The 18,461-nt window shown below is 39.9% G+C and overlaps 1 protein-coding gene across 2 annotated transcripts in view; it reads right to left on the bottom strand.

The window, feature by feature from the left end:
- Positions 1 to 4,440: 4,440 nt before the first annotated feature.
- Positions 4,441 to 18,461, bottom strand: part of LOC146388634 (sterile alpha motif domain-containing protein 9-like) — a 32,877-nt gene continuing 18,856 nt past the window's right edge. For both annotated transcript variants that reach the window (XM_084926057.1, XM_084926056.1), the window contains 2 exons: positions 13,999 to 14,060; positions 4,441 to 9,720 (listed from right to left, as the gene is read on the bottom strand). In XM_084926057.1, the coding sequence (XP_084782183.1) occupies positions 5,084 to 9,720; positions 13,999 to 14,002 (4,641 nt within the window). In that variant the 5' untranslated portion in view covers positions 14,003 to 14,060 and the 3' untranslated portion in view covers positions 4,441 to 5,083. The remainder of the gene's footprint in view (positions 9,721 to 13,998; positions 14,061 to 18,461) is intronic.

Genomic DNA, 18,461 nt, shown 5'->3' with positions numbered 1-18,461 from the left:
GCTCAGCAAAATGAAACACAGGGTGCCATACTGGATTTGTTTAACATTAACTGCAACTTCTAATTCATTCCTGAGATCATCTAGATATTCTTTGTCTGAGTCTTCAGTGAGGAGCAGCACAGGAAGACATCTCTGTGGATCCTTTTCTTCATATTCTCTTAGTTCAACTGCATGTTGTGCAACAACAGAAACTGGATATGAGGGCTTCACAACCGCACACCTTAGACTTTTTCTGTTGTTCCACAGCACTTGTCTTGCCACAGTGCTTCCACTCCTGGGTGATGGTAGATGTTTATGATATTAACCGGAGCCTGATCTGCACTGCATTTTAAGGCATCTTTGAGAAGTTTGGAAGTATCGTGATAAGCATCTCTTTCAATGACCTCTCCGACATATTTATTCTCAGCAAGCCAGAAATCCAACCAGGTCACTCTCCCACCATGGTAGAACTGGTGTTCAATGTTTTCTTTTTCCTCATTGATGAAGTCTTTGCATGTTTCATTACAATGATTAACTGTCAGAATCTCCAGCGAGTACATCTGTTCCTCTACTTGTGTTTCGAGAAGACATGTCCCTCCCACAAAGACCGGCAAGTGTTTGGTGACACACACTTTTACAGGTTGTATTTGTTGCAGGGCTGCATTAATGTGACTCATTTTCATTCCAACAACACTGGAATTGTCTACAGCTTCTTTCCCACATGAACCCTCTGCAAAGCTTTGCCACTTCTGGAAGTTTTCCTCTAAACCACAGATGCAGATGATGTCTTCATGACCTTCCATGTCTGTGAAAAACTCATAGAAGGTGTGCATGAGTGGTTTCTCAACTGGTGATGATAATAGAAATATGACGTGGAATGCACATTTTGGATAAATCTGTTTACAGATCAAAAGAAACAGACGACAGTTCAGACGACACACACAAACACAACATTGACTGTGTTCAACCTTGCACAGTGCTGGAGGCCTTAAAGTCCTTAAATAAATATAAGAAGATAGTTAAGGCAATACATTACTATTCTGTCTTTTACATTGGTACAAAGGGAAGGCTAAATGCCATAAAAAAAAAAGATAGAAAGTTGTTTTGTTTTTTTTTTTAAATTATGCTTCAACCTCCTAAGACCCGAACTCTTGCATTTTTAATTTCTCTTTGATATTTGGGCATATTGGGGCCTGATGAATGTAAAAACAAAGAATTACCAGATTTTTTTTTTTTTTACACCTTAGTTTTGTTTTTAAGAAAAATGAGAGCCAAAAATGAGGATATTCATTTAAAATTTCAATAGAACAGTAGCAGTTTAATGTCCTCGTAAGTGGATATCAGGCCCATGTAGAGCAAAATTGAGTATTTTGGTCTAAATAACCCAAAATGTGATGTCCACATATGTGGACGGCAGGTCCTAGGAGGTTAAAACAGTTCAAGTACCTCTGTGTTTACGGAGAGAAGGGAATAACTGTGGCAGAGGCTTTGAAAAGAGATGGTCACTTCACCGATGACCTGGGCTACTTTCAGCTGGTTAAAATCAATGACAAATGTAAGACTGAGTGCACAGACGTAATTGATAATCTTGGCAATAACAAATTCCAGATATGTTTTCCACGGGGAGGAAATATGGAAATAAAAGATGTAAAACAAGTAAAACAATCCCTGGACAACAGAAACAGCAGAATCCCCCACATGCAACAACTATTGCAGAGTGCAGCAGTGGAATGACATCAGTCAGATGTAGCACAGCAGAACGGAATCAGTCTAAAAACAGCAATCGAAGAAACAGGCAGCAGCTTTGGCTGTAAGGAACAGTGTTGGTCAAGTTACTTGAAAAAAGTAATCAGTAACTAATTACTGATTACTTCCCCAAAAAGTAATCCCGTTACTTTACTGATTACTTATTTTCAAAAGTAATTAATTACTTAGTTACTTTTTAAAAACACGATTTACAACCTGAATAGGTGATAAAGCGATAGATCTTTCAGCCCAATTCTACTTTTTCTGCATAATCCATCATACAAAATGTAATCAAATGGAAAAGTCTCCTTTTTTAAAACTTGTTTTATTAGTTTTAATCTTTTAACTTTATGCATCAAGCAAAAATTAAATTATATGCAACATTCTCTGACTTGAAGAAATTAGTTTAACATTTAAACCTATTTTCTGCACATTCCAGCATATAAAAGAAATTTTTTTTGTGTTTACACTCAGTCTTTCAAATAGATGCAAGTAAAACACAGCAGAAAATAAATAAAATCAAAGACTAGCGGTCCTGTTGCTCTATTTTCACCTGTAAAGCAGGAGTGGGGTAGGCGGAGGTTTGCCCTGGTGCAGGTGTGCCGCAGCGGTCAGTTGAAGAATCCGCAAGTTTCTCTGTGAATTTCCCATTACGTCATAGCGCACTCGGTGCTTGTTTAGGGTTTTTTTTCGCTGTAAAAAGAAGTTTTCTTCCCACACACAACGGACACTAATGTTTTTGTCACTTTTTATGGAATCAAACTTAAAGTAAGGTCAGTACTTCCACGCTTTAAACGCTGCACGCTCATACTCTCTCTTGCACTCGATATATGATCCATTGTTGATCTGTACACAGCTGTTGTCACGAACCTCGCACTTGCTTACGTCATTGTCATGAGACATTCTTGCAAAAAAAATCACGGTTTTAGTAACGCAGTAACGCAGCGTTCCTACGGGAAGCGTTCCTAATTACCGTTTTTGCAATAGTAATCCCTTACTTTACTTGTTACTTGAAAAAAGTAATCAGATTACAGTAACGCCCATCTCTGGTAAGGAGGTTATGATCTACTTTGTCAGCAGTTTCCACGTCTGAAACAATGACTGGAGAGCAGATTCCCTAAAAATTCTTTCCAGAAGACACTGAAATGGAGGAGGGAGAACTTTGGAATCCAACAGTCTTTTAGTGAAATTCACAAAGTCATGTTGCTGTCTCATAACTGGTTCCTTCATAAAACAGGGAACAGGCTTTGTGCTATTTAACAACTTTGTCTCAACGAATGCCCACTTATTCAAAAACTGGGTCAAATCAAAATTACCTAACTGGTGTGAATTTGTAAACCTTACTGTTGTCTTTAACTTTGAAGAACAAGAATCAGACAGGAACAACATTAACACTAAGGTGTTTGTCAGCAACGATAAGTTAGATTATGTCATACTTAAGCTAGAAACACAGAAAGTGCCACCAAGACTCCTTAACAGTTTTGAACCTGTACCTACAGATGGTGTTGTTGGACACCCATAAGGAGGAGTGAAAAAAATGAATCTTAAATGTGTCATCGAGAAAGACGAGAGAATGCCGTTAACAAAAATTTAGAAGGCTACAAGGAATATTGCAATCAGGAGATCAATGACCTGTATGAAAATATCTTTGTCACCTACAACACTTTCAAGTACCACGGCTCTTCACGGATTCATTTTTACTGATGTTTTTTGGGTTGACAAATGTAACAATTTTTGGCAAAGACTGAAACTGAGGACAATTTCTGTATAATGTTTATTTTATTGTAGTTTTGTATGTACAGCTCTTTTTTTGTGCATTTGGATTAATTTTACTTTCTTAAAATAACCTTAATACAGGCTCAATAAATTTAACTTTGTCATCGCAACAAATTTATATAGTAAACTTTTTTCTTTTATGAGCCGTTAAGATTATTTGAGTGGTCGTGAGCATGATTTTTCATTGCTCAGCTACTGTAATAAAAACTCTGTTTCTGCTTTTTTTTTTGTTGGTTTTTTTTGGCCTTACTGTAGATGTATAAGATGCTGTAATATTTAATGCTTTTAACCTGGTATTTATGACTGGTATGTATTCAAGTGAAGTTAGACTTTATGATTTATTAAAGTCCATTTGGATACATATTCTGTTTTGATGTTGGACAATATGTGAGTTTTATTTATTTTACTGTAACAACCCCATTTTTAAATATATATTTTTGTATTTTTATTTTCTAAAGTTCTGTAATATACCCATTAAGAACCAACCTCTGATTGTTTTTTTTCTTTAAGGTAGGGTCTTTAATACTTATGCTGTCAGTGTATAAATTCACCTTGAAGACCAAAATACACATGATAAAACATTAGTGGTCGGTGGTGGTGGTGGTGGGGGGGGGTTCAAAGATCTGGAGTTTTGCATGTACACAAGCAAAGCCCCTACTATACTACTCCCTTTTTGTTTTTTCTAAGATAGTTAACTACTCAAAGGTGAAAGGTTCTTCATATTACTTTTGCATTTAAGCATCATGCAATAGACAATTAAAACTTTTCACATACTTCATGAGTTATCGGTCCCACACCCTCTGATGTAATGGAAGTTCATCTTCCAGTTAAGTCAACATTAAAGCTCACAGCTGTTCCAATGTTAAATCGTAATTTTATTTTAAGCCAGAGTGGAGATGTCAAATTGAGAAGAAATGTCAAAGAATCAACACCAGAAAATTCTAAATGGAAAAAGACTTTAATGTATTATTTTTTAAAAATTTTCTTTACATATTTTAAGAACACTTATAATGTGAAATGGAACACAAGTAGACAGCCATTGATACTGCTATGGATTCAGTGGATTAGGTTCTGAATAGTTGCACGTTAGGGTTGCTTACATAAACATATACAAGCCATCTTGTAAAATAAGTGTACAAATGGTCAGCCAAGTATGAACTGCAATCCTTCTAAGCTAGAAGTACAAACAGGAAAACAGAGGAATTCAAAAACAACCAGAACTCTAAGAAAATACGTTTAACAGGCTAAGGAATACATTTGTATTAATTTGTAAATTCAGAGTAAATATATCATTTTTTTTCTTATATAGTACACTTAAAAATAATAATTTTAAGCTGAAATGACCCCAAAGTGCTTTCTGGGTGAGGCCAAAGTTATATAAAAAAGCAAGTTCTGTTGTATTTTTAAATACCCTTAAATACGTTCACAAATATAATCATGTTTTAAGTTTTGGGGTTTTTTTTTTTAACCACATGACTAACAGTCTAAAGCTTGTGGGTTTTTCAGTTATCATCCACAATCTTTTCTTTCCCTTTGGAGTAAGCTGGATTCTAGGCCCAAGCTTCAGCAAGTTGACAATCAACTACTTTTTCACAAGGATGTTGCAGGCAACAGGGCCTCTGAATGTGAACCCCAGGTAGAAGGTGATGTTTTCATTACTATGAGGCACTGAAGGTACATACAGAGGCAGGATATGGAACTTCCTTTTTTTAGGCCCTTCAAGATAAACCACTCCATCTTCAGTCCACCCAGAAACCCGCTTCAGCATTGTGGTAATTTCTGGTATCTTCCATGCCTCACCACTAAACCATTTCATACGTTTCTCAGAGACTGAGAACCACTTGGTGATTCTTTCAAACTTTTTCTTGTGGACAAACTTGTCCAATCCATTCCCACTACCCAGAAAAAAATGGGTGTAAAGCCTTCTCTTCCGCTGAGGAATGTCTTTCATCTTGGTCCAATAACCTTTGTCAAGGTGTTCAACTGCTGATTGAACAATTTCATATTTGGTTTCTTTCTCGTGCTCTGTGTCGTCATCCTCTGGCCACAATAGCAATGTAAGCAAGAACAAGGCACTTGGCAAACATTTCCTTTTATCAGATGGAAACTGACAACAAAGTGCCTGCAGATCTTTCAGAGGAGCTACCTTTTGATTTTGTGGTGACAGACAGTTCAGAGAAATATGGGCCGCTATGTAATTGACAATATCCCTTTGACCAAATTTGGCATTTAATGGATTGCTGGGGTAGAGAGAGAGAATACCATCTAGAAGACGTACTGCGTCCTTCTGATCGATTAGCTTAGAGAGGATGGATGTTATGTTGCCACCACCAAAATGATAGATGATCATGCGTTTTTGGAAAGGTGTGAGGTTGGCTGGGATTGATTTACTATGCTGTAGGACTGCAGTAGAATAAGCTTCACTGAAGTACTTTCCATACTCAGCAGATTTTTTTGACAGCCATATCAGTGGATGGCTTATTTTCTCCTCTGGACTCTCAAGCGTCTCATCTACATCTGCACCAATGTCTGTCTGGAAGTAACTCAGGTCCTCTGAGATCCACTCCAATGCATCCTGCATTGTCTTATGAAGCTTTTTCAAGCGGTCATGAAATGGTGCCCAAGCATCTTTAACTTCTTCTGGAATGTAATCTGTTAATAGGTACTTCATACATTCTGCATGGCCATTGGATCTATTTGCAAACACTTGCAATGACGAGATCAGTTTGAGCAGGCTGCACCCAACTTCAACTTCAGCAAAAAACCCTGAAGTGTTGACATTTTCCATCTCAGCATCAGCTGCTCTTTCAGATTCCTGAAAACACTCAAGTGCTTTCAGTGCAGTTTCTACAGCATCTGCTGTGTTCTGTGCCGTCTTTCGTACATTTTCGATTGTTTTGCATTTTGCTTGGAACCATTTCCTATATACCTGTCCCTTTGTGTCAAGTATATAGGAGTTGTTGGGCAGCTGTTTAGCTGCTGTCTCTGCCCAGTGTTTAGCTTCTTCAAACTTTTCATAAGTATAATGAAGACGAGCAAGTTGTTGTGCAAAGAATGGATCATTATGGAAACGCTGGAACGCTTCTATGAGCAACTCAATTGCTTTGTCTGGGCTTTTCTCATTTCCACACACATGCTCAATGAAAGGAGAGAAAAGGCTATCATATTTATCTCCTTTGCTTATCCTGGATCTCCGAATGAAAAGTTGTCTCAAAAATGTGTGATACTCATCCCTTCCAAATCTGTGCTCGAAGAGCACATCCTCACTGAGCAAATCCATTGCCAAGCTGCTTTGGGTTTGTTGAGGACCCAGAAGTTGTTGAAGAATTTCTTTTGCAACAAGTGGGTGGATGATTCTGATTGATTCAATGTGCGTCTTGTCATCTCGAAGGTGTAAGAAGACTAGTTTAGCCTGATCGCTGAGGGATCTCTCAAACTCGTACTGGCGAAACCTCTCCAAGTGAATCGTTAAGGCGAGCAAAGCTTCACAGTGCGATTGAGAGATGAAAGAGTTTTGAACATATGTGTTCAGCAATGCTACATAGTGAATGAGTCGAGTGACAACAGAGTGACGGTCAATGTCTTGGAGCAGATGTTTCACAAACTGATGAACATAATCCTCACTGAATCCTTCACTCATCAAAACAAATGTCAGAATGAATTTGGGCTCATATTGTTCCTCGAGTGCCTGACGTTTTCCAGAAAACTTTCTCTTCTCCTGATCAGATAGCTCATGAGTGACAGACACATTCTGTAAAGGAGACTCCTTGCATTTTTTCTCTGGATCATGAGAACGTCTGCAACTCAGCAAAATGAAACACAGGGTGCCATACTGGATTTGCTTAACATTAATGGCAACTTCTAATTCATTCCTGAGATCATCTAGATATTCTTTGTCTGAGTCTTCAATGAGGAGCAGCACAGGAAGACATCTCTGTGGATCCTTTTCTTCATATTCTCTTAGTTCAACTGCATGTTGTGCAACAACAGAAACTGGATATGAGGGCTTCACAACCGCACACCTTAGACTTTTTCTGTTGTTCCACAGCACTTGTCTTGCCACAGTGCTTCCACCACTTCCTGGATGATGGTAGATGTTTATGATATTCACTGGAGTCTGGTCTGCATTATATTTCAAGGCATCTTTGAGAAGTTTGGAAGTATCGTGATAAGCATCTCTTTCAATGACCTCTCCAGCATATTTGTTCTCAGCAAGCCAGAAATTCAACCAGGTCACTCTCCCACCACGGTAGAACTGGCGCTCAATGTTTTCTTTTTCCTCATTGATGAATTCTTTGCATGTTTCATTACAATGATTAACTGTCAGAATCTCCAGCGAGTACATCTGTTCCTCTACTTGTGTTTCGAGAAGACATGTCCCTCCCACAAAGACTGGCAAGTGTTTGGTGACACACACTTTTACAGGTTGTATTTGTTGCAGGGTTGCATTAATGTGACTCATTTTCATTCCAACAACACTGGAATTGTCTACAGCTTCTTTCCCACATGAACCCTCTGCAAAGCTATGCCATTTCTGGAAGGTTTTCTCTGATTCACAGATGCAGATGATGTCTTCATGACCTTCCATGTCTGTGAAAAACTCATAGAAGGTGTGCAAGAGTGGTTTCTCAACTGGTGATGCTAACAGAAATATGACCTGGAATGTACCTTTTGGCAAAATCTGTTTACAGATCAAAGACACAGACTCTCGGAGTAAAGTCATTTTTGTCTTGATCCAAGTCATTTCATCACATGGAGTTTCATTTCCTTTGAAGTCAGTCCGCCCATTGCAAAAGATCCAACTAGTTTGGTCAAACAAATGCAGGTGGTTTGTGAATTCTTTGATGTTTGTGCCAGCAGATATTTTGTAGCTCTGCAGAAAATGCATGTTTGCAGCACGGTACTCAAGGTATCTACTGCAAAGACCTGATATCTTTGAGTCTGGGTCAAAGTCGAACACGCAGAAAATATTCATGTTAATCAGCCAGTCAATGTTACAAAGGTCATCAGGTTTGAATTTGTTTGTTACGAGTATGAACCATTTTTCCTTTTCAATGAATTTCTTACCACTGGTCATCAGCATGGTGAGTTTCCTTCCAAGGTCTTGACACATTTCTGGAGCAATAAGGAAATGATTTTTTTCTGCTTCTTCTCTTTGAGCATCACGATCTTTGACTCTTTGGTAAAAGTCACTTAGGTCCTTGTCACTCACTGGCTCCGTTTTTGAACCCACTCTTCGCAAAATCGTCTCTTTCTCAAACTCTACTTTGTTTGTTGATTCTTTGAAGTTTGGCAGACGGACTGCATACACTTTGTTCTTGACAATACTTATTGATGGCACAATGTCAACCTCTACCACATATCGTTTTTCTGTACTTTGACGATCCATAACCTCAATGAACCTTGGCGGTCGCACACACTGGCGTATGTGCTCTTTGTCAGAGGAGAAACTCTTTTCAATGTTGTTCAAAGCATCGACATAAATATCCTTGTCTGTCACAGGAATACCAATTATCTCGCCATGCACATATCCTCCATCCTCCTTGCTGTCCATCACACCAAAGTGTATTGTGCCATTTGATCTGATATTCATACAACCAGTTGCACATTTAAGAACTTCTTTGGCAAACTTAGCTTGGAGTCTTGTGCGATCCAATGTAGCAGCTACAGCAAAAGACTTGAATTCGTGGCATGGTGATATCAGATTAAAAGCACCTGATTCAGGCTGCAGGATGCTGTGTTTTACATATAAGAAATTAGTCCCTTCTTGATCGAATGGCCGTGGTTGGCAGTCTTCCTTTGAAATGAACACACATTGTTCCTGAGCAGTTTGTTTCTCCTCAAAGACATCCTGATCGCTCTGTGTAGCTTGTGCTGGAGAACCATCACTTACTGTTCTGAGACATTGAACTGATTTCTTACTTTTCTTTTCCTCAAACTCAGTTCTTTTGGAACCGGTAGCTTTTTTCTTCTCTTGACATTTTTGCTGGGAGTTGATAAGCTCATCTCTTTTCTGAATAATCAAATGAGCAGGCCCTGACTTCATGCAGATTTTTGTTTTTAGAAAGCCCTCATCCAGTGCAAGTAGGATTTGTCCATCTACTTCTTCTTCAGAGAGTTTTTCTATGTAATGTTCCTTTATTCCAATCGATCTTAGCCAGGTGCTTACTTCAGATTCAGTCCACCCAGAAACACTTGGTAACTGCTGAGGTATTTCAGCTGTAAGAGCACAAAAAAGCATATATTTGATTATGCATTAAAAAAATCAGTTAAACACATTAAATGTGTGAGAATTGACGTAAATTCAATTTTTAATTGAAATGCTGACAATATAACAGTTTTCTTCTTGATTTTAAACGTCCTTATTTATTAAAGCATTTTTTGTTCAAAACACCAACCTGAAGCAAGGAGATAAAAGGGGAAAAAACAGCAAGGCTAAGCTAAAACAGTAATACAATGATCTGTATGATCAAAAAATATACACTACTCAAAAAATACAGGGAACACTTAAACAACACAATGTAACTCCAAGTCAGTCACACCTCTGTGAAATCAAACTGTCCACTTCAGAAGCAACACTGATTGTCAATCAAATCAGTGTAGAATATCTTATCCTTATCAGGAGCATGCCCAGGCACGTGGAGGTCACACACACACACTACTGAGCCTCATGTTTTAAGGACATTACATCAAAGTTGGATCAGCCTGTAGTGTGTTTATTCACTTTAATTTTGAGTGTGACTCCAAATCCAGACCTCCATGGGTTTCTAAATTTGATTTCCATTGATAGTCTAAGGAGCTTGGAAAGAAAAGCGTCTGGACTTGCTTGAAGACGTTTCAACTCTCATCCGAGAAGCTTCTTCAGTTCTAAGGGAGTCCCAGATTTAAACCCAGTGGGAGTTTCCCCCCAAAGAGGGACAAAGGACCCCCTGATGATCCTCTACCTAATCACATGAGCGAGGTGTGAAAGCAGGTGTGGGTCACAATCAGCCAGGGTTTCGGGTGAGCTCATTGTGAAACCTGGCCTCACCCCATCATGTGATTTCCTGAGGTCAGATGGCCCAGGATGTGAGTGGGCGTTAAGGCGTCTGGGAAGGGATCTTCAAACTGGATTATAGATGGTAGACAGTTGGTGTCGTAAACCACCGCCTCTGTTCAAAGATTGTTGCACACAGTGGACGTAAATGGCTTCTTTCACTCCTCTTTCAAATCATCTGTCCTCTCTGTCCAAAATGTGAACATTGGCATCCTCGAAAGAGTGACCTTTGTCCTTTAGATGCAGATGGACAGCTGAGTCTTGTCCCGTGGAGGTGGCTCTTCTGTGTTGTGCCATGCGCTTGTGAAGTGGCTGTTTGGTGTAGAGGTCTGGGCATTCCTCGCTACACTGTACAGCATACACCACATTGTTACGTTTGTGTTTAGGAGTTTTGTCTTGCACGATCTGATTTCCTCGTGTTGGTGTTGTTCCCAGATCATCATACTAAATGTTGTTCCAGGATCAACATTGCAAGTGACCAATCAGAATGTTGTGACGTCATACTTTTGCGACTTCGGGAAAAACCGGCGTAAAACAAAAAACTGTACTTAAGCTGCGAGAAACCGCCTCTGTCCACCGATCAACGGACCCTGACCCTAACCCTAACCGTAACCGTAACCCTTTAATAAACAGTAAGCAGAATTGATATTGTCCTTGCAACATTGGAATTTCATAAATGCACGAATGGCTTGGCGCGCAAAAGAATAACGTCACAACAATGTGATTGGTCACTTGCAATGTTGAACCTGGAACAACATTTTCATGATGGTCTGGGAACAACACCAACACGAGGATATCAGATCATCCTTTTGTCTTTCGGGTGAACTAGTTTTTGCTGGGTCTGAAATGCACCGGGATGTTGTGCTTGGAGAAAACTCTCCTGAGTTTTTCTGATACACCGGCTATATAGGGGATGATGATGTTGTTGTTGCGTCTGTCTTTCTTATCCTCCCTAGTTGGTGTCTGATCTTCCTTTCTGTGCCTCTTTGCTGACTTTAAGAACGCCCATTTAGGATAGCCGCACGTTTTGAGTGCTTGCTTTACATGCGTGTGTTCCTTCTTTTTTCCTTCAGGCTTAGAGGGAACATGTTCTGCCCGGTGGTGTAGGGTCCTAATTACTCCAAGTTTGTGTTCCAGAGGGTGATGGGAGTCAAAGAGGAGGTACTGGTCCATGTGTGTGGGCTTCCGGTAAACTTCGATGTTGAGGTTGCCATTCTCTTCAATGTGCACAGCGCAGTCCAGGAAAGGCAAACAGTTATCCTTTGTGTCTTCCCTGGTGAACTTGATGTTTTTATCCACAGCGTTAATGTGCGCCGTGAAGGATTCCACTTCTTGTCTTTTGATTTTGACCCAGGTGTCGTCTACATATCTGTACCAGTGGCTGGGTACTCTCTCTTTAAAAGAGCCAAGAGCCTTTCTTTCCACTTCCTCCATGTAAAGGTTGGCTACAATAGATGACACGGGGGAGCCCATGGCACAGCCATGTTTTTGTCTGTAGAAACCATCGTCGTATTTGAAATATGTAGAGGTGAAGCAGAGGTCTAACAGTGTGCAAATCTGATCGGGTGTGAAGTTGGTCCTGTCTTCCAAGGAGCTGTCTTCTTGTAGTCGTTTTCTGACAGTCTCCACTGCCTCCGTGGTGGGTACGCAAGTGAAGAGGGAGACTACATCAAAGGACACCATGGTTTCATCTGGGTCCAGGGTAAGTTTCTGGACCTTGTCGGTGAAGTCGGTGGAGTTCTTGACGTGATGTGGGGTGTTCACCACAAGAGGTGCTAGGACGGTAGCAAGGTGTTTCGAGATGTTGTACGTGGCTGAGTTTATGCTACTGATAATGGGTCTGAGTGGGACACCTTCTTTGTGGATCTTAGGAAGTCCGTTAATGCAGGGTATGGCATCCCCTGGGTAAAGGCGGTGATATGTAAGGCGGTCAATGATTTTGTCCCTTTCAAGGTCTTGAAGGCTAGCTATAACTTTCTTTTTGTAGCTGCTTGTGGGGTCTCGCTTTAAGGCTTCGTAGGTATTGTTGTCACTGAGGAGAGTAGTGATCTTTGTATGGTAATCTGTTGTGTTTAGGACCACGGTGCACCTTCCCTTATTAGCTGGTAATATAGTGATGTTGTGGTCTTTGCTCAGGGAAGCAACGGCCTTCTTTTCTTGTAACGTGAGGTTAGACGAAGGGACTTGAGCACTGGAGAAGGTGGCTGAGACTTTCATCCTGATTTGCTCTGCTTCTGTCTGTGATAATTTATTAATCCGTATGGCGGTTTCTGTGGCTGTGATAAGGTCCACTATGGGCAACTGTTGCAGAGAAATGGCAAAATTGAGTCCTTTGACTAGTACTTTCTTTTCAGGTTCAGTGAGATTAAGGTCTGAAAAGTTCTTCACCCATTTTTCCTGACTGTCCTCAGGTGTGTGTTCTTCTCTGAATTGTGTAGATTCAGACTGAGGAGTGAGTGTTTTTGAAAGCAAGGTGTGGAATTTCCTGCGTTGTCTGTCTTTTCCTTTAGAGTGTTGGGCCCGCTGAGCCTTGTCCACAAACTTGTAAACCTCTTCTAAGATTGGAGAGGGTAGAAGGGTTTCCAGTTCCTGCAGAGTCTGGCTAATCTTGCTCTGGGGGCATCTATAGTGAAATGGACCTGTCTTATCCTTTCACTTAGAAGCTGATTTTGTGCTCTCCGTAGAATCAAGTCTGCTCTGTATCCCCTGACAGTGGATGCAAGGCGCAAGCTCTTAGGAACTACTCTGCTTTTTCTGCATCTCAGGTTGAAACGGAGATGGTTCCTATAATCCGCTAGTTTTCTTGATTCACTTTCATGGTGGAGAGTCCCAGATTTAACCCCCCTGATGATGCAGGATCATCAGGGGGTCCTTTGTCCCTCTTTGGGGGGAAACTCCCACTGGGTTTAAAATCTGGGACTCTCCACCATTTGATCCTTAGAACTGAAGAAGCTTCTCGGATGAGAGGTGAAACGTCTTCAAGCAACTCAAAGAAGTCCAGACGCTTTTCTTTCCAAGCTCCTTAGACTACAATGACCTGGATGACTGAGAACCTTCACAGACATTTCCATTGATAATTTGTGTGATTTTCTTGTCAGCACATTCAACTATGTAAAGAACAAAGTATTTAATAAGAATATTTCATTCACTTAGATCTGGGATGTCTTATTTTTGTGTTCCCTTTATTTTTTTGAGCAGTGTACTAAAGGATGCTACTGATGGTTCACCTACGAAACCTGTGAAAGCTTAATTACTAAAAATGACTTATTGGGCGGGTTTATCTGTGTGTACACATCTTTATTATTCTCTTTTGATAAATTCTATTAAGATGGAATGCTTAAGACTTTGGAATCAGAGAAGAAAACATAATAAAATTGCAAGTAGAGTACAGGTACTTGAAAGTTGCATATATGCAAAAAAAAAAAAAAAAAAGGCATCTCATAGAAACAAACTTTACTCACCCATTATTTCCTTCCTCCTTTTGTCACATTATCAGCACTGCTTTTTACTTATCACCTTCCATCTGCAAATAAATCACACAATGACATTAAGTCCTTAATTATTTTGCTGGACTAGTTATGTTGTCAGTTGACAGTTATTATACCCAAGGACCAGTCTCGTGAATCCTGAATCCAATATTTTACATTGGGAATAACATATAAAAATTACTCAACAATAAAGTATACTAATACAGGATCTTTGAGGCAGAATAAAAGAAAACACACACATACAGAAAACAACTCAAGATAGTGTTGTTTGTGCAAAATGTTAGTAGACACTACTGTATAGTAAAATTAGACCAACTCCAGCTGTGTGAGTAGACATATGTAACGTTGCGTGTTAATATACAGAGAACTGGTAATGCAGTACGCTGAAAAGGCATTTCCTCTTTTTTGTAAACATTTGTCACATGTTGTCTAATTTGTCTAACTTACTTAATGACTGTGTTGCAAAGAAAACAGTAAAAACAACACACCATTTCTAGATGACAGTTTCATTTATTTAGATAAAAAGATATCTAAACCTGCCTGGCCCTATGTGGAAAAAATAACTGTCCCCCATTTTTAAAAAGCTGACTTCAATTCCACTATCCACACCCAAGCCTGATTACTGCCTGACTTGCTGAATCAAGAAAACACTTAAAACAGGACTTGAAGTGAAGTAGGCTAAAAGATCTCAAAAAGCGACACATCATGCCACAATCTGAAGAAACAGCTGAGAAACAAAGTCAATGACATCTATCATTCTAGGAAAGGTTAGAAAGCTTACTAAGGCTTTGGGGCCATTATCCACAATGGAGACAACTTGGGACAGCGATGAACTTTCTGAGGAGTGTCCAGCCTACCGAAATTACTCCAAAAAAACATTGACAACTCAACTAGCATGTCACTAAAGAACCCAGAACAACATCTAAAAAACTGCAAGCCTCATTTGCCTCAGTTAAGGTCAGAGTTTATGATTCAACAATAACAAAGAATTTGTAAAAATGGTAACAGAAGAGCTCCAAGGAGAAAACCACTGCTGACCAAAAAGATACAAAGGTTCTTCTCACATTTGTTTAAAAATATCTTGATGTTCCCCGAGAGTTTTGGAAAAATCCTCTCTCTCTGTGTGTGTGTGTGTGTGTGTGTGTGTGTGTGTGTGTGTGTGTGTGTGTATTAGGGGTGCAACGATACACAAAATTCACGGTTCGGTTCGATACTTTGGTGTCACGGTTCGATATTTTTTCGATACAAAAAAAATGTTCATGCCTTTTTAATTTGTCATTTATTAAAATTATAAATATATATTTTAACTCAAAAGTACAGTTTTTAAATTTAATGTTGCTGAAACAAAAAAGTAATAAAAAAATAAATATATCTCAGGGCTCGCAAAATTTCAAAATCCCTGGTAGCCCTTCGGGCAGGGACTCTTCAGTTTTTGGTAGCCCAAAATAAATTTAAGTAGCCCGAATAAAAAAGAGAGCAATTTTTTGATTGATGTTTTCTTTCCTGTTTTGTTTCCTTTACAATATTATACTTTAATGTATAATATTGTAAAGGAAACAAAACATTAATCAAAAAATTGTTGAAAAACAAATTACAACATCGTATAAAAATTACAATCATCAACTCAAATACTTGGTTCTAATTGAACAGAAATTTCTATGAACTTGTAAGAACTGTGTAGGACATGAATCAGTCTGTGTCAGATCCTGAATTTGAAATTTCCACTGAAGTCACGGGTAAGAGGCAAGTGGAACCAAGATCTAGGCCATTTGCTTTTTGAAGTTTGCAAAGACTGCTAAATTTTGCCAGTGGTAGTTCACTCTTTGCAACATAGTACGCTGTTTTAAACTGATTTTCAGGTTTATTTTTAGTATGTTATTTGCAATTGGTGTTTGTTCTGGGAAAGATATTGCAGACTGAGCAATAATGCATTTCTTGCATTTCTCACTGGTTCTAATGGGGGCCTTTCTTAAAATGACTGGTCCCAGTAACAAAGGCGCTTGTCGACTCAGAAATCGAGGGAAAACCAACAACACACCCAGCAGAACATTATGTTATTTACACGGGTGCACATAAGTGGTCCACATGTGCGCATTCGCTGTCAAAATAAAAGACCCACACCAGATAAGAAGTTGCAACGCGCGTTTGCGTCCATATAAAAGGCACTGTTTTTGTCCGCTAGAGTGGGATTTTCACGGCACATTCTGCACCACATCTCTGTGCGTTCATCATTTGTTTGAAGCCAGCTCACCTCCTGCAACCACTTTTCCGAGAATACGTGCTTCTTTTGTGGTTCGGACTCCTGACATTTCTTTGGAGGTGGAGGAAAATCAAAGTAATTGCTTAAAGGAGCTTCTTCGACATCTTTAAGAGTTCTAAACAAATGTCTGTCCTCCTCCAGAAAATCTTATGTACGCAAACACGCGTTGCAACTTCTTATCTTGTGCGCGTTTTTTATTTTGACAGCAAATGCGCACCTGCGGACCACTTATGTGCACCCCTGGTTATATAGCTTGTCATATTGCAGCCACAGAAATTCTTTTGTCCATGAAACCATAAAGCTGCACTTTATTTTTACCTTATAGTCTGATTTGTCATAACTTTTCCGTTTTGTGGTAGGCTTTTCTTTGGCTGTCACTTCTTCACCCTGACCTGTCTTATTTGGCTCAGCAGAACTAAAATATATATCCTGCTGCTTTTACACACGCACTCACATAACGCTCAGCGATTCTCTGCGCGATCAACCTCTCACATGTTTAAGCTTGCTGCGGGAGATTTCACTTGTCATGTTTGCATAGTAAGCTAACGATTGATAAGACGATGTCAGAGGAATTGGTGCACAAATTACCGTCACTCACCAATCAGTGCTGTCGCTCTCTATACACAGTTCGTGCGATTGCAAAGTGAAAGCAAAAAACAAGCGCAAATTCAAACGCGATTTCAATATGTCACATATTGACAGTGGCTCACCGATGCCAATGACATAATTACCCAGCTACATTTCCGAAAGAATGCAAAAGCATTGACATATATTTTTCCTTCCTACGATAGCCCGACGGGCAGGGCAGAGATAGATTTTGGTAGCCCGACTGGAAAAATCGCTAGCCCCGGGACGTCGGGCTAGCGATTTTGCGAGCCCTGTATCTGATTGAGGAAGCACTCATCTTTGGAAAAGAGAGTTTATTACAGAGAAATGGCTCTTTCCGAAATAAAAGCTATACTATATGCTTCTTCTGGGGTATATTCTCAGCAGCATATTAAACATATCAGGTCCCATTAAGGAGAATCATGTGCTAACGGCTGTCTAAATGACTCGGGTAAAGTTTGTAGCATGCGTGCTTGTTGTTTTTGTCTGCTTCCACTTGTCTTTGCACTAGGATGCTGTCGGGGTAAATGTGCAGTCATATTCGTTGTGTTCCCACTAGTGCTGTCAGCGTTAATCTCGTTGAAATGATGCTAACGCCACAACACGGCAAATCTCCGTTAACGAGCTACCGCGGATCGCCCCGTGCGTGGGGCTGGATGGCCAACACGTTAACGAGCTAACTGCACTAACACACTAGTTCCCACCCATGTAATTGAGCATTGCGTGGCACATCCAACGTACTGTTTTACTTTAGTCCATGACGCGCTTACCTTCAGGGTCATACATCACATGAAAACCAAAATAGTTCCAAACGCCACATCTGAATGAGGGTGGGGGAGGTTCAATTTGCCATGTTGCAAGGAGAGCTTAACTTCTGTCTCGCTAGCTTGCCCTGCACTCAGTGAATCTGCGTTCGACTACTCCGCCTAGGCTGCACTGTCGAGCGCAGATCCACTGAGCGCTCAACACAGACAGCATCGTCAGAAGGAAAGTTGATAAAATAAATTAAAAATTTTGTATTGTTCGATACATATGCGTACCGAACCGAAAGCACTGTATCGAACGGTTCAATATCAATACGAGTATCGTTGCACCCCTAAAATATATTTAAATATATATTAAAAAAAAATTTTTTTTTTTTTTTCTCAATTAAGATTTTAAAAAGGTCCAGGGAAAGTCTGCACTTTGATCGAATTGAGTTGTTTTGGCATGACCTTAAAAAGTCCATTTATACTCAAAAACCATCCATCCATCCATCCATCCTCTTCTGTTCATGGGGGAGGCTATCCCAGCTGTCTTAGGGCAAGAGGCGGGGTCACACATAGAGACACCTACAGGCAATTTAGAATCATCATTTAATTAACATAACCCCACTAACTGAATGTTATTGGACTGTGGGAGGAAGCTGGAGTACCCGGACACAACCATCACAGACATGGGGAGAACATACATTCTCCACACAGAAAGCCCCTGGTCTGATGATGGAATTGAACTAAGGACCTTCTTGCTGTGAAGCAACAGTGCTTCAAAGCAATTCTGCTAAAAGAGTGGCCAAAATTCCTCCACAGCG

Source organism: Perissodus microlepis, chromosome 4, assembly GCF_051167445.1.
Source record: "Perissodus microlepis isolate ML-2025 ecotype Zambia chromosome 4, ASM5116744v1, whole genome shotgun sequence".
Taxonomy (NCBI): Eukaryota; Metazoa; Chordata; class Actinopteri; order Cichliformes; family Cichlidae; genus Perissodus; species Perissodus microlepis.
The sequence above is the reverse complement of the archived record's forward strand: the minus strand, read 5'-3'. Positions and strand labels throughout refer to the sequence as shown.